This window comes from Sorghum bicolor, chromosome 4 (genome assembly GCF_000003195.3).
Source record: "Sorghum bicolor cultivar BTx623 chromosome 4, Sorghum_bicolor_NCBIv3, whole genome shotgun sequence".
NCBI classification, from domain to species: domain Eukaryota; kingdom Viridiplantae; phylum Streptophyta; class Magnoliopsida; order Poales; family Poaceae; genus Sorghum; species Sorghum bicolor.
This window is the reverse complement of record NC_012873.2, coordinates 14939371-14955736: the sequence shown is the minus strand read 5'-3', so window position 1 is coordinate 14955736 and position 16366 is coordinate 14939371. Positions and strand designations below refer to the sequence as shown.

At 43.0% G+C, this 16366-nt stretch overlaps 1 protein-coding gene across 1 annotated transcript; it reads left to right on the top strand.

Moving 5' to 3' along the window:
- Positions 387-3556, top strand: LOC8060383. The gene is made up of 7 exons (XM_021458754.1): positions 387-441; positions 556-916; positions 1009-1265; positions 1354-1566; positions 1658-1750; positions 1847-1972; positions 2875-3556. Exons 2-7 carry the CDS (start codon positions 619-621, stop codon positions 3256-3258), a joined length of 1371 nt encoding a protein of 456 aa, XP_021314429.1. The 5' UTR covers positions 387-441; positions 556-618; the 3' UTR covers positions 3259-3556.

The window sequence follows — 16366 nt, the reverse complement described above, 5'->3', positions numbered from 1 at the left end:
GCTTAGGCATAGCTGGGCATTTCCTTTTTAACTAGAGATTACAAAATATCCAAGAGAACTGCAACTGACCATTAGCTCCTGGATACATGCTTGCTGCAGCCTGCTGGTTTTTCCTACCTCTTCTCTAATTAGCTTCTAACCATACTAATATATACAATTTGCTTGCTCTTAGAAGAACCTCCAAAATCTGATTATGAGAGGAGGCGGGATGAACACGTGGCAAAGAATGATGCAATGTTGGCAGCGCTTGGACTGAAAACAATAGCTGCTGAAATTAGTAACTCTTTACCACAATCTGCAAATGACAAGGGGAAAAAATCAGCAAACAAGAAAACAAGTAGTGAGGGTTCGGATACATCGGAGTATCTCCTTGAAAATGACGATCAAGGAGATAGTGATGATGATGAAACTGAATCTGTTGTGCGGCCACAACCCACTAAGGTTTTTAGATATATGCCCTTGCTTTCTATATACATGTTCTTTCTTTCAATTCACTTCACTAATATATGCCAATTCTTACTAATGCACGTGGCTTACTTGATTTTTTTTACACAGTCCCCTCCAGGGTATAGTCGGAAAATCATCACTCGGAGGATTAAAAAGGCTTCAGGTCCCAACATGCCGCCAGGAGGTAGGTCTGGTAAGAGAGTGAGGGCACCGGAAGGTTCACAGCCGGAACCTCCTAGTGCCCAGTTAAGATCATCAAAAAGGCTTCAACTGTCAGCGATAGATGGTCAGCCTGCAGAGGAAGGCAATGGATCAGCTGGTGCAGTGCAAGGCTATGGAGCTGGTGCCCAACAAGGCAATGGAGCTGGTGGTGATGACATTGCAGCCGCAGAGAATGACAATGGAGCTGCTGATCAAGACATGGCAACTGTACATGAAGATAATGTAGCTGCAGAGGATGACACTCAAGGCAAGTCATAATTTCTTAGTCATTCCAATATGCCATCTCTTTGGCTGATTTGCATGACACTAAAGCATCTAAAAGCATTTTCTGTTTTGTAGCTCCTGCACAGCGACGCCCAAGGGATCCTAGGCCACCCACCAAGGGAGCATACTTGGACAAGATGACAAAAGCTATGGGACATAGACTGCCCATAGCTGTTGCTCCAGGCAAAAGAAGGCCTCATGAACCTGTTCAAGCAGCCAAGTTTGCATCTGAGTCTGGTGTCCTCATTCGGGACAACGTTCCTATCCTACCTCATTGGAAGAACTACAAGAACGATGAAAAATATTACAACGAGTTTGTGTCAAAGCTTTGCGTAAGTGCCTTGCTGTTTTTCTATGGTTGACATGTATATCTTCTTAACCTGAAATCATCCAGTAAATGTGGAATTGTCATATGACTAGGGGCGCTTGGCCATAAACAAAACGGACGAGCCAACCAAGGAAGCTTGCACCGATATGCTGCGCTCTTCGGTGCGACAAATGCGCTATCGGCTGAAGAAAAAGTACTTCAATGGTGTGCCTGCAAATGAGGTTCGGACATCTTCTCCAGTTTCATGCATGTCTGATGATGAGTGGAATGCACTGACTGCAAAGTGGAAAAATCCAAAGAACTTGGTACGGGTGTCTTGTCTTCTTTCTCATTTAGTTTCCAGTGGATCTTATCATTTTTAACCTGTGATTCATCTGACATGTCATTCTCCTTTAGGAAACAAGTGAAAAGAACAAGACTAATCGCAGTAAAGTCAAGTATCATCAGACTACCGGCTCTCGTAGCTATGTGGCACACTTGCATGCATATGTAAGTAAAGAGTACCTTGTACATAGTTGCACTAAACAACTTATTCTACATTTGATCTCACAAACCTTTGCTGTAATTGAATTATCTTTGAAATAGAAGAAGCAAAGTAACAATGCAGAACCAAGCACTCACCAAAATGAAGAACTTGATGTGGTGGAGGCCTTCAAGACCTGCCATACCAGCTCCAAAAAAGGTCTTGAGGAATCAGCAAGAGAGGCACTTGTAAGTCTAACTAGCTCAATCCTATGGTTCCTTTAATTTCTTCAGCTGAGTTTGTTTCTTGTGGTTCATGGTGATGCACACAATCAGTAATGACATGTCTAGGTACCCATAATTGGTCAGTAAATTACCTTAGCTAGGTAATGTTACTGCCTTTTCTAGTGATTTTGATCCAGGTTGTTTTCAGTAGTATACCTACAGTTTTGCTTTTTTGTGAAAGATGTCCTACCAGACTGCTACTCTTGCAATTTGAATGGTACTCAGTAAACAATAGGTACTTGTATGTTTAGGCAAGCCAACTGAAATGGCAATGCAGAAAATCTTCATTCCATTTATAAACTTTTAATTAAAAGTCATGGTTTTGAGTCTATTTTGGACACACTAAACCTTTGATCTTGTTGTTGGTAATCTGAACTTAGAGTCTACGAGATATGATACATAATTCAGTCCTCTAAACTCAGGAAAGTAATGTGCCTGTGTCTAGTTCAACAGGTAATTATTGTTTGAAAATTTAGATGTTGACAACAAATGAGATAGTTGCAGATTCCTAGTGCTAATATAATATCCTTCTATTAACTGTGTTTCGTTAACACTTGAGGGATGTTGACTGAAAATGAGATAGCATAGAACTGAGAACAATCTGCACTTTGTTTCCACATGCTAAGGTGATGCCTGATTGTTTCATTGGACACTAGTTGTTAGTAAGAACCAAACTAAAGTTTACATAATGTTCCACATAATTAATCATTTAATTTGTACTTCATTCTGTCCATGTTGATAGGTTTCCTTCTACCTATGTAGCACACAACTTGTTGTCTATATTCTTTAAAATACATCTTATGATATTTGCACCTAACTTTAATGCAATACATGTATGAACTAAAAATAGCTCATTGTTCTTTCAGTCCAACATGGAAGCTTTGAGGGCAGCCCCTGTTGATGAAGGTGAGACAGCAGTTTCTAGTGTGCAGGTTGTGTCCCAGGCCCTCCCCAAGAACAGCTCGAACAGTTTCCTCAAGAATATTGGCATCAAACCAACGACATCGTCTAAGTCTGCAGCATTGAATGAAAGCGATCTTCGGGAGCAACTAGCAGCTGAAGCTAGAGCTGTTGTACAGGGTGAACTCGATGCTCTCAAGAAGAAAAGTGAAGAAGCTGATGAAAAGCTCGAGAGGCAACAAAAGGAGATGGAGGAGATGAGGAGGCAGACAGAGATAAACCAGAAGGAATTGCAGGAGACCAATGTGCTGCTCAGGCGTCTGTTGTCCCTCAACAACGCTTCGACATGAACCGTTGCTGATGTTGTGTGCTACCAAGGAGTATGTGTTGCTGCTGCTGGTGCTTGGCAAGGGGTCAAAGTTGTTGGCTGATTTTGCTTAGGCTAAAACCTATGATGTTGATGCTTGGCATCTTTATATTATTAGTTGTGTTGTTGATGTGAACTGAGATCAAAGTAGAACCTAGAATGTGATGTCAATAGTAATACATGAATTGAGTTCAGTAGTGTTGAGTCAGTTTTATGATGACTGGAATGCTGGATCTGTTGAACCATTTGGTCATTTTAATATTATTTGCATTTTGTAAAAATAGTAGCATTTGCACCTGTGATGAAAATTCTGGGTTATTTGACGTTATTGCAATGTGATCAGTGACAAAATTTCTAGATTCTGTGACCTTAATGTTATTTTAATCTGTGATGAAACTTCTCCATTCTGTGACGAAATGTAAACCACTCCCAGCAAGCCACGTGGATTAATCACAGCGTGCCACGTCATCTGCCACGTGGTGTTCTTCAGCGGCCACGTCAGCTGCCACATGGAGAGCCACGTAACCTGCCACGTGGTCGTGCCACGTGTGCAAGACACGTCAGCTGCCAGCGTGGCAAACGGCGTTTGGGAGCCTCACGGAGCACCAAGCTATGACGAAATAGAGCCTCATCTGTGACGCAATGAGTTCGTCACTGAATGAGTATCAATCGATGACAATTGCCATTTCGTCATTGAATGAATATCATTCAGTGACGAAAATCACCATTTCGTCACCTTGGTTATTCAATGACGCTCATTCCATGACGAACAGTTTTTCGTCACAAGTTCGTCATAGATGAACTTCCGTGACGATTTTTGAGTCTTCGATGACGAAAGTATAGCGTCATTGATTAGCACTTCCCTAGTAGTGAATATAGTCCTTGAGGCACATCACAGCATCTTACATCAGCTCTCGATAATGGAGCATTTGCTCGATCAACACTTGAATGAGCTTCGAGAACATAATCCTGGACAAACGAACAATTGGGTAATGAAGGAACACAAGAGACAATTGTACACATGGCTAAGGGAGCAGGATATTCCATCTAGGGAAACAATTGAGGAACAAACCATCAAGGCTTTGGCATCTGGACCATCACGCCAAGTGACAACATGGCAAACCTATGACATAAGTGGATTCACATTTCATACCAAATCCAAGGATAAAAAGAGCATGACACAAAATAGTGGTGTTCGATGCGAGGCCATAGACAACAAAACTAGTGATATTATTACATACTTTGGCTTCATCGAGGACATATGGGAACTAGACTATGGTACATTTTATATCCCCGTGTTTCGATGTCAATGGGTAGAAGATAAACATGTCACAGTGGATAATTATGGGGTCAGAGTTCTTGATCTAAGTAAGGTGGAATACAAAGATGACCCGTGGATCATTGGTAACCGTGCTGCATAGGTGTTCTATGCTGAACAGATCCTTTCTAAGAATGAGAAGAAAACTACTGATAAGCTGAAGCATGTAGTTTTTCCAGGAAAGCAACAAGCAATAGGAGTTGATGGTGTATCAGATCTGGAGGATTTTAACCAGTTCAGCGACATGTCCCTCTTTGTGGACGACTATCCTGCTAAGATAAGAAATGTTGAGCAAAGCATCCCACAAAGTTCTTTGCCTTGGGTGCGCCCTGATGGACAAGGAAGAATAGTAACTGCCTAGATTGTATTTGTCATTCATCATGTAAACTCTAGTCATCATGTAATCTCACTCAAATTTATGAAACTATATGTGAGACCTTTCGATTTAGAACTACACTTTCATAACGCTTTGTCAAATGCAAAAAGGTGTTATGTATGAAATGAGATCTTGATGAGTGGAACAAACTTTCTATTTATAACTTTTTAAGTTGGGGCCGTCTAGGGACCCGAAAACATACGTGTAGCCGTCTAGGGTCCCGAAATCAACATAATTATGTTACAAATAAAGAATATAGAAAAAATTATGTTACAAATAATGTAGAAACAATATAATCATATTATAATATCAATATACAAATAATATATTACATTAAAAATAAAAAAGAAATTTAGAAACAATATAATTATATTATAATATCAATAAACAAATAATATATATAAACAACATAATTATGTTACAAATAAAGAATATAGAAAAATAATGTATAACACTAAAAATAAACAAGAAATATAACAGAAATTATTTTGTACAGGCGGTTGGCATTGACCACCGCCTGTAGAAATAGTTTCTACAGGCGGTGGTCAATGTCAACCGCCTGAAGAAATGCCGCCCGTATATACCCCGCGCCCTGACCCTCCAAAATTTTCTAAGTCAGAAGGCGCCACTCAGTTCAAATCGACGCCGTCAGGCTGCCGAATTTCTGCCGCCACCGCCGCCGGTCTCACCGCCACTCCGCCACCGCTCTCCGCTGCTGTTCTGCCTCCGCGCCCGACCCTGAGCCCACCAAGTATGCAGCGCCCTCTCTTCCCATCCACTCGCCGCCGTAAACCCTAGCCGCCACCAGCTCCGGCGAGCCGTGCCGCCACCAGCCGTGGCAAGCGCCATGGAGGCCTTCCCTGGTCGCACTTTGGGGCTAGGTGTGTTCGCCTCCATCCTTGCTTTCTTCCCCTGCGCTCAGCTTCGAAAACCGTGGCCTCTAGCGCCCGATTTGAGAGCTTCGGCGACCTTCACGCCGTCGGGCATGGTTGTGCCGAAGAAGGTCCTGACGTGTGGGGCCCACACGTCAGTGACTCAGATGAATTTTTCTTTTGCAGAAAATTGGTTGATCTTTGGAAAATCAAAGTAAATGCTAGAAAAATAGTAAAATAGCAAATATAGACTTTTCCAAATCCTTATGAAATTCTCTATGCAGTAGATCTATAATATTACATGTTTGGTTTTGAAGTTTTAGCTGTAAAAATAGATTTATGCAGCTATGTTTTAATTGCTTGTTGTATTTATCTTTTTCACAACTGCAGTAGTAGTGCTCAAATAAATATGAAATTATTGTGATATGCTTTCATATGATATTGGAGGTCTGATAATTGTTTCATGAATTTAGGAATAATAGATTAAGAGATATAAAAATAACAAATGAATTGTGTTGCTTTGCTCTTATTCTTAGTAGATTTGCATGTTTATATTGTTTGGCTCAGTTAAGATGTCAATCTTGCCTAAAGGTAAATATATGAGACCGGGAACAAAAGGAAACGAGGTGATAGAGGATTGAATTAGTTCCTAAAAGTAACCTATAGAGTTATAGATGTCAGTGCGACAGGACAGCCCTTAGCTCCAGAGGAGACCTTACCTAAGTGGCCTAACACACTCGGTTTCTTAGTTAGGGACCATCTTGACATCACAGTCAGGGAGTGGAAAAATGTGGACAAAAATGAGATCACAAGAATGTGGAACAGGTTGCTTACGAGGTTTGTTTTACCTCAGGGTTCAGAAGACCTCGTAAAAGAGCACACATTGAAGCAGTGGGGAATCATGTTTAGGAATTACAAGTCTGAGTTGTAAGTGGGCAAAGAAAGGGTTGGATCCGACAAAAAGGTATAAAATCACGGCTGATAAGTGGGCGGTGTTTCTAGAGCAGAGGAGTTCTGATGACTTCAAAGCTTTGAGCGAATACAAATCCGAGCTCGCAAAAAGGAACAAGTACCACCACCACCTAAGCACAGGTGATTACTAGCGCAAGCTTGCCCAATGGGAGCAAGAGGATGAAGCGCAGAGGGCTAAGGATCTGCCAGCGCTCCCTAACCAACTTGGTCGCAGGGGCTCGAGGTGGATTCGTGCTCGTGTACCGGCAAAGGAAGCCAAGTCTGGCTTATCATTTTCTGACCCAATGGTCGAAGAGGCAGCGAAGAATATTTTCGCGGTGGCAGCTAAGCAGCAAGCGGGCGAATTTAAGCCACAAAGGGAGAAGGATGTTCTTACTGTTGCTCTGGGTAACCCAGAGCCTCCTGGTCGTGTACGAGGTATCTCATCCAAGGAAGGATGGAAAGAAGGATTCGGACCAGAGTGGGATGGAATGTATAGAAAATGCGATCGCTACAAGGAAGAATTGACTATTTTTTTAAGGAGGAGGCTAAGAAAGAAGTCGAACATGTGATGAATAAAATGCTCTCTGATCCTCCTCCTGAGTTGATGTAGCGACTGGCGTCTGCAATGTCTAGCCAATTGAGTGGTCAGCCTTGCCAGATGCAGCTAGTGGTCGCCCCGACAACATCACAACAGGCTCCAGTTGTCCCAAGTAGTGTCGCGTCTATTGGAAACAAGGACCGCTATCCAGTTGACGAGATTGAAAGTCATGTTCGTTGCTCCCTAGTCATAAGGTACGGTCTTAACAATAACCGTACAAGGGAAGTAGCCACAGGACTTGCAATCCCGGGGCGCCAGTTTCATGGTAGCGAAATTCCAGAGGACTACTGTAGGGTGGAAGTGATGACAGTTATCCAAGGATATGAGGATGACATGCTAGACATTCCTGGTCCTGAGGGTATTGGGAAGCTGGGACAAGCTATCAAAAATTTCATTCTTTGGCCTCAACGGGACGTCCTGTTGTCTGAGCTACCACAACCTTCATCCCGAGAAGTACCACTGACTCAGGAGTCGTCCCTTCTAGATGTCGGTGGTACCATATCTCTTCCGAGTCCACCACCCTCTCCGATTTTTGCTCCACCATCCTCACCTATAATGCCTCAACCACCATCCCCACCACCATCACCTAAACCACAACCTTCGCCAGCACCACCAGAATCTTCCACACCACCACCACCCAAAAATGCCGAGACACCACCACAACCAACCAAAGATGACGAGACGACACCACCGCCACCAAAAAAGTTAAAATTTTCGGTGCCCAAATTGATTTCCCCGTACGAGCCAAAGAAGAGGAAGTCTGCTGGTACTACCCTATTTTTGTCAGGAATTGCAATGAGCCGTACGACAAAATTAGTTGACTTGGCTGAGCACGAGAAGGCAGCGAAGAAGTCTGAACCAGCTTTTGTAAATATTAGGCCACCCACTAAAGATGATTATAAATATGTTCCTAAGAAATATGAGTTGGGTAGGCCTCTACTCACTTGGGATAAACTTAAAAAGGTCCCAGCTGGTGTAAAAAGATTCCATGACTGGTATATGAGAGCATCTTCTGTTGGCATCGACACGATCAGTGTAGATATACCAGCAGAGGTATTTAATAGTGATCGTACAAGAGCAATTGTGACCTTCGAGGACATGTGGTTAATGATGAACCTACAAAGACTCGATGTGCAGCTCATAACTGTGTTTGCATTGTAAGTGTCACTCATACAATGATTTAAATTTGTGAGTTATTATTTGTGAGTTACATTAAATTTTAATACTAACATACAAGTGCACGTTGCAGAATGCAATATGAACAGCAACAGATGCGGTACGGTCCGGATCCAAGTACTAATGCCAATAAAAGGGTCACGTATATGAGCCCAATGAGGATATGTGAGGACGAGCACACTTTTAGAATCAGAAAAGATCATGACTCCTTAAAAGGTTTGGATCCAAAAGAGCAGGAGGACGAAATAAAGAAAAGAGAAAAGAAACAAATAGCTAGTTACGGCCTCTACCTAGCCATGACAATGCTAGAGTTTCAAGACAGGGAATTAATATTCACACCATATCACTTTCGGTAAGTGTCAGTTTGCATGCATCGTATTAATAGTTAAAATGCGCACTTTGATCACAAAGTTGATTCTCTCAGGGACCACTGGATCTGCTTAATGATTAATCCCAAGCATAGACGTGTGCATGTCCTAGACTCCGCAGACTATGAACCAGCAACTTATGCACCATTCATTTCTCTCTTAGAACGGTAAGCTAAGTAAAATATGCATACAGAATTTTATAAGAGTCTGACAATAACTTGCAGAATGTTTTCGATATCATAGGGCCTATATGTTTTATAAGATTAAAGGGAGAAAGTGCGAGTCAGGAATACAGGGGCAGCCTTTGAGGTTCTTTTATAAGTGGCCGGTACGTATAAAAGTTTACCAAGTTATTCTCGCTAGCTATATACATAGAATACGCATCATGTTGCAACTCACAAATATGCTCTTTTTCTTTATATAGTGTCACAAGCAACCACTACGATCGGTCTACTACGGATTCTACATATGTGAGTTCATGAGAGAGGGCGGAAGATATATGACTAACCCCTATAAGGTAATTAATGCTCTAAGTAATTAAGGTTGTTAATTATGTATTATGAACATTAAATATATGATGTTTTCTAACTTTCTATGCAGCAAAAAGACTTTGAAAAGGCGAAGAGCATGAGTGAAGCCACTTTATACAACATAGTTGAGGACCTCTGCAAATTCATGTTGCGAGAAGTCATTCCCAGCAAAGGGAAATATCACGATCGGACCAGCGCCCTAGCAAAGCCTTAATACGGAGCGCTAAGGGAGATTAGTAGGCTAAAGCTAACTCGATCCGGTTATTAGAGCAGAGGTTTCAGAGGTGAAACCTCATATGCATGTAACATAAAAAAAATGATGTGTGATCATGTTTGTAATTAATGCAACCTTATGTATAAAATAACAGTATATATATAAATGAATTGCATATTGCAATGGTTGACATGATCTCTAGGCTTTAGTAGTTTGAATATTATGTGTATATATATATATATGTATGTTGTATGTACATATTAAAATATAAAATGAAAAATAGGGTCTGGTGGGAAAATTTGGAAATGGGCGGGAGATTTAAAAATTTGAACACAGAACGATTACATAATGAGAACCGCCTGTAGAAAGTTCATATCTACAGGCGGTGTGCTTAGCTGAACCGCCTGTAGAAAGTTCATTTCTATAGGCGGGTGGTATAACTACAGGCGGTTCTAAGTTACCCGCCTACGGAAAAACTTAATTTTCATAGGCACCTAGCGCAGACGGTTCTCCAATCCGCCTGTGAAAAAGGGGTTGGGAACCGCCTGTATAGTGGTTCTGTGTACTAGTGGCATCCTCACAGGGCTAGCATTGTCAGGTTGTGAAGATGTGCTTTCTCCTAATAACATTGCTACCATGCTGCAAATAAATACCATCAGTAATTAGATGTATGGAAAAACTAGTGTATAGTAAATATGTTAATATTCCTTACCTTCTAGTGACCCTTTCTGGACTATCTCGTAGGATTTCATCCCTGGTTGGCCTCCGTGGGGTGCTAGGTTCCGCCGGTCCTTCTTTTGTGACATTATTCCTAGGTTGTCTACGCTTCCTACAAGTGATGAAATAAGTTAATATTGACCTTTTTATTCAAGTTTGTTCATAAAAAAAATCATCAATTACCCCTTTTTGTTGTCCCATTATATGGGCACTTGGAGCTAGCTTGTCTGTGACCTTTTTCTCCGCATCTTTTGCATGTCATAGGTCCTCTGATCATCTTCTGTCCCTCTGCATTTGTTGGAACAATATCGTTATCACCAAGACCCTCATCCCATCCCTTCTCACCTCCACCCTCATTGGTACATTTTCATTTCTTCCTGTTTCCACCTTCATCCCATCCTTTGATTCTTAGTTTCCTCATTCTTCCAACAGATATTTTAGCCAAAGGTCCACCAACGCCAAATGGTAGGTCAACATGTGGCCACTGTGTTTTATCTGTCATTGGCTCAATCTCTCTACCATAAGCAGCCCTGAATCTATTCATAGAGTAGTAGTCATGCACAAACTGTTCTATATCCACTCCCCTTTGGCGGGTTGCATAGGCCAGTGCATGTTGACATGGCTTACCAGTGTCCTGCCATTCAAGACAAGTACATGTTCTTCGGCCTAGCTTGACAATATGCCTCATAGATACGGCGCCGCTATGGTCCCACACCTCTGCACTCTAGTTAGAACATGGTACAAGTTTCAAGTGTCCCAAACCTCTAGTGTTTGCCCTTAGCTGAACCATAATAGCAGGGAGTATCCTGCCTTCACGTAGCCTGTATGCAATAATTCATCTTCTTGCTCCACAGTACCATGATCATTTCTATGATCTTATCAGCAAGGTTAACAACTAGTAAGTCCTTATGGTCTCTAATCTAGTTATTAAATGACTCAGCAATATTACTAGTTACATAGCCACACTTAATTTATAGATTAAAACCACACCAGTACCATAATAGCTTATGATTGGCCTGTAGCCATTGCACTGCTGCAGCTGATTCACTTATCATTTTTTCTATATTGTCATAGAAAATCTCCTCTGTATAAGCCCTTGCAGCAGGATATACCTGGCCAAACCCTCTATATATCTTCTTGAAGTTTCTGACCATATGATAAAAGCATTCCCTTTGCTCTGCATTGGGGAATACAGTCTTCACTGCATTCTCCAAGCCCTTGCAAGCATCGGAACAAACCACAAGGAGTGGATGATCACTTTTAAATTGCTCCATGAACCAAGTCCAATTATCTGTTGTTTCTTGAGCTAAACCATAAGCGACTGGATACATCCAATTATAGCATCAAATGCTACTACTGCAGCCAAGTGACCATTCCACCTCCCATTAAGTGTTGTTGCATCTATGCTCAAATGAGTCCTACAACCTTCTAAGACCATCAATGCATGGTTTTAGGGCACAACAGAAACGGTGGAAATATACCTCACCATCCACCTCAAGAACATCAATCTCAATGACACTCCTAGGACTCCGCTTTATCACCTCGGCGTTCCACCTAAACAATAGCTCAAAATTTTTTGACCATTTTCCATATATCTCATCAAGAGCTCTAGCCTTACCCCGTGCTACAGTGTCATATCCAATTGTACACTTATGATTTGGATCTGTCTCCAACCTCGTTTGCAGTTCCTTAGTACCAATGTTTGGTTGAACTCTAAGGATACTCACAGCCTTGCTAGCTACCCACTTGCAACTTGGAGTTGTAACCTGCATCCTCTGGCTAGACACACATTCATATTTTTCAACTAAAACGGTTACCTGCAAAACAAGAAAAATATTAGTCTGACAGAATATTAGTTACTACTGCATGAAAGTGTGCAGAGAATAAACCGATTGGATTAGGTGGTGCTTGAGCCGAGCTGATAACAGATTGAAACTTAAATAGCACTATTACAGCTTTATATTGTTGTGCACAGCTTTAAGCAAACAAGAATATTAGAGTACAACTTTAAGCAAACAAGAATATGAGCCAAGGTGATAACAGATTCAAACTTAAAACAGAATAGTAGTTTCTTCGATGACCAGTACTATTATATTGTTGTGTACAGCTTTAAGCAAACAAGAACATTAAATAGTTTATTGTTATAATTTTGGCACGTCGCAGCCATGCCAGCCTAAAGCTCGAAAGAAAAAAGTAGTCATGCAAGCACAGATGAATTATACGTACTAAGTACTAAGCACAGATGCATTAGTGGATCACGCATGTATGAATCAAGTATAGAAAACCCATGAAGTAATATAAAAAATTATTCACCTCCACAGTTGCGCTGCCATCCAATTTCCTGCCATTTATCCTCCAAGGACAAGGACCCGTCGATTCATCACTAGACTTGCAATAAGCCCTATGTCTCTGTGTACATGACTTCTCTACTCCTAGATGGAACTCCTTGATGGCAAATTGCCGAACTGCCAACTTAAACTCTTCCATTGTTGGGTACTATATCTGTATCTCCATTGATGGGTTGTTCTTATTATATGAAATGACAACCTCACCTGGTACAACATCATAAGTATAGGAATGGCAGCACCATCAATATCTTGCCCAAGCTCATTATCATTGCCTTGTTCATCCATTCGGCGATCAAATCCTTGTGTAGGTATATTTGGTGTGCCCTCATCTCTCAAACCTAAAAGCTCAAACATTTGACTCCCACTCATAATTTTAATTCGACCTTCATCATCATGTGTCTCAACTATCTGTATGGTAGCCCAATCAACTCTTTCCATATTTTCCACGTCATTAACTTGAGACCTAAAAAACTTAGTTTTACTATTGTCTTCTAATGATGTCATCTTCTAATAATAATATACTAGTAAATAAAAGAGATCTAATGCATCCAATAATGTACCTTTCTACTTGAAGAACGAGAAAGTTATACTCTATTGCCAGAAAAGGAGCAGTAGGCAGTAGTGCTCTTGCTTGGGCTGTGGCATCGCTAGGATTCTTCACTGGAGACTGCCCTAGCCTGGCCGGCCAAGCCACCAGCCATTGTTGCTTGCCCTCTAGGAGCCACGTCCGGCTGCCCCACGCCATCTGTGCTGGAGCCGCAGCTGGCTGTGGAAGGCCGCCAGGCACCACCATGGCTAGGGCAACATGGCCCGACGCGCCTAGGGCTAGGGCTTTGCTTGCCTCCGTGTCCATGTCGATCGCCCCAACGTAGACATCTTCGGCCGGAGGCTCTCCATCCATGGAGGACAGATCGCCAGCGTGGGGGAGGGAACGAGGGGTGGTGTTCTTCTGCGGCGACGGCGGTGTTCTCGTACTCACGTGGGGAGAGGGAAGGACGAGCGTCGCGCTGGATCGTGACTCGCGATCAGATGAAACAACGGAATTGAGTAGATGATAGAGTATCAGAAGGGTAATACGGTCAATAAGATAAAATACATGTATTTGAGACTCCAAATATGATTAAATTAAATAAACCAAATGTCATGATAACTTAGTGTCAATGTTTGGAGTCCTATTTTAGAGAAGCCAATGTTAGGAGTCCTGTTTCGGAGAAGCGGCACGTTTGGAGTCCCATAATAGCCAATTTCTCGGTCTGGGAAGCTAATTATCGCGCCAAATACAAATGCTCTTCCCATCACGCACTCGATATATTAATCCCTGCTTTAGTAGGGCCAAGCCGTGCTCGACTCCCCGCCATGATGGTGAGGCATCTCCTGCAGTAACCGTGTCTAGTAAATTTCCCATCGGGTAATACTTGGCCTTCAGAACCCTCACACACAAGCTGTTTGGATGAAACACCAAACGCCAGGTCTGCCACGCTAGCAGAGCTTGATTCACCAGCTGAAGATCCCTAAACCAATTCCCCCCAAATCATTTTGGCATGATCATTCTTTCCCATGGCACCCATTGGAACTTCCTGCGACCATTTTCTGAGCCCTACCAGTAAACTCTTATATACTTCATCAAATCATCATAGAGGGTTATAGGCAGCTTGAACACGCTTATCACATAGTTGGGTAGCGCCTGCGCCATAGCCTTTATGAGGACTTCTTTTCTAGCCGCAGACAGCTCCTTCTCCTTCCAAGCCATCATCCATTTCTGAAATCTTTCTACTAATGGTTGGAACACACCCCTTTTCAGTCTACCTGTAGGTGTCGGCAGCCCCAAATATTTAGCCTCAAAGTCAACCCTTTGAACTCCCAATATATCTTTGATCTGATTGCTAACAACCGGCTGATAATTTTCACTCATGAATAAAGAACACTTGCTTGGACTCAACTGCTGTCCTGTACACTTTTCAAAAATATTGAGAACATTCTTGGCTGCTGTGGCCTGACCTTGATTAGCTCGGAAGAATAGAAGACTATCATCCGCAAATAAAAGATGTGTGATGCTTGGAGCACGCCTGCAAACTTTTAGGCCTTCAGTCTGTCCCAAACTTTCATAATGCCGCAATAGAGAAAATAAACCATCAGCCACTAGGATGAATAAGTATGGAGATAGTGGATCACCTTGCCATAGACCACGAGACAGGGAAGGCGCCCCATTGAAGCGAACTAAGTAGCGAACAATGGAGACATAAGTCATGACCCACTGCACCCACTTACTTTGAAAGCCTAGATTTTTTTCTAGAACACGCCTTCATATGTATTTCATTAAGGAGGATCGAAACATAGAAACATGGAAACAAACGAACCAAGAGTCCAGCCCCTAGGCGAGTTGCCCAGGTGGTGTAGCAACAGCACCCGGCCCTAAAAGGCCACAGAAGAGCGAGAGAGGACTAGAAAGAACTACAGCCTATCTGGAAAGACTAGGAAATCAGCTACCACCGTGAAGCCAACGGCAATCCATTTGTCGAGGTCTTCCTGAACCCGGAGCTGCACTTACGAAGGCGGGGCAGAAACATTGTTGAAGATCTGGTTGTTGCACTCTTTCCAAAGCAGCCAGGAGACTAGGAGCACCAAGGAGTCGAAGCCTCTTCTTAGCTGCGAAGGCACCCGATCTCTTCCATTTAACCACCACGAATGTAGAGTCGAGTCCAAAGATGGCGTGAGCGACTGCCAACCTTCGGGCCTGAGCAGAGAGAACCATAGCTCCCGTGAGAACACACAAGAGACTAGGAGGTGGTGGATAGTCTCATCGGCTTGGCCACATAGTGCACAATCCGCTGAGTCTTGAAGGCCATGTCTTTTTCTACGTCACCAGTCCAAACCCGCCGGTGTAGAGCGAGCCAAAAAAAGAATTTGACCTTGGGCAGGGCTGCAGCCTTCCACAGCTCCATAGCACCCGGCAATGTAGACATCCCAACAAAGAAGGCTCGGTAGGCTAATGATGCCGAGTACACACCATATGCGGTCTAGCACCAAACAAACTGATCCACAACGAGCGGTGTCAGCTAGGCCTCCTGTATCTTTGCCCAGAGCTCGAGGTACTCACATAGGACCGGCACCGTGCGTGCCCTAGTAATCTGTCAAACCCATTTGTTCTGGAGGAGTGCATCCTTGACGGATGTTTTGAGGTACCTCTTGCCAACAGCCATATAGAGGTGCGGCACAATTGACTGAATATGGCCGTCTGGTAGACATGCGTCCGTCCAGAACTGGGCAGCCGTTTCGTCCCCCAACTGCACTCTCACAAAGCAATCAAACATAGCTTGCACAAATTTCCCCGGCTGGGACGCAGTCGAGTCCAAGCTGGGGCGTCCGGCCTTCTCTTCTGCCATTCCCATTTGAGCCTCAGAGCGAAGCCGAGGATATGCAGGTCAGGGATGCCAAGGCTGCCAAAGCACGTCGGGGAACATACAATTGGCCATGCCACCTTGCATTTGCCTCCGGACACGGCCTCCTCGCCACTCCAGATGAAAGGCCCATCGGTGCTTGTTAATCTGCTGGATGGTTCAAGGTGAAAGTGCACATGTTATGGACACGTGCACCGGGATAGCTGACAGTGTGGCATGCTT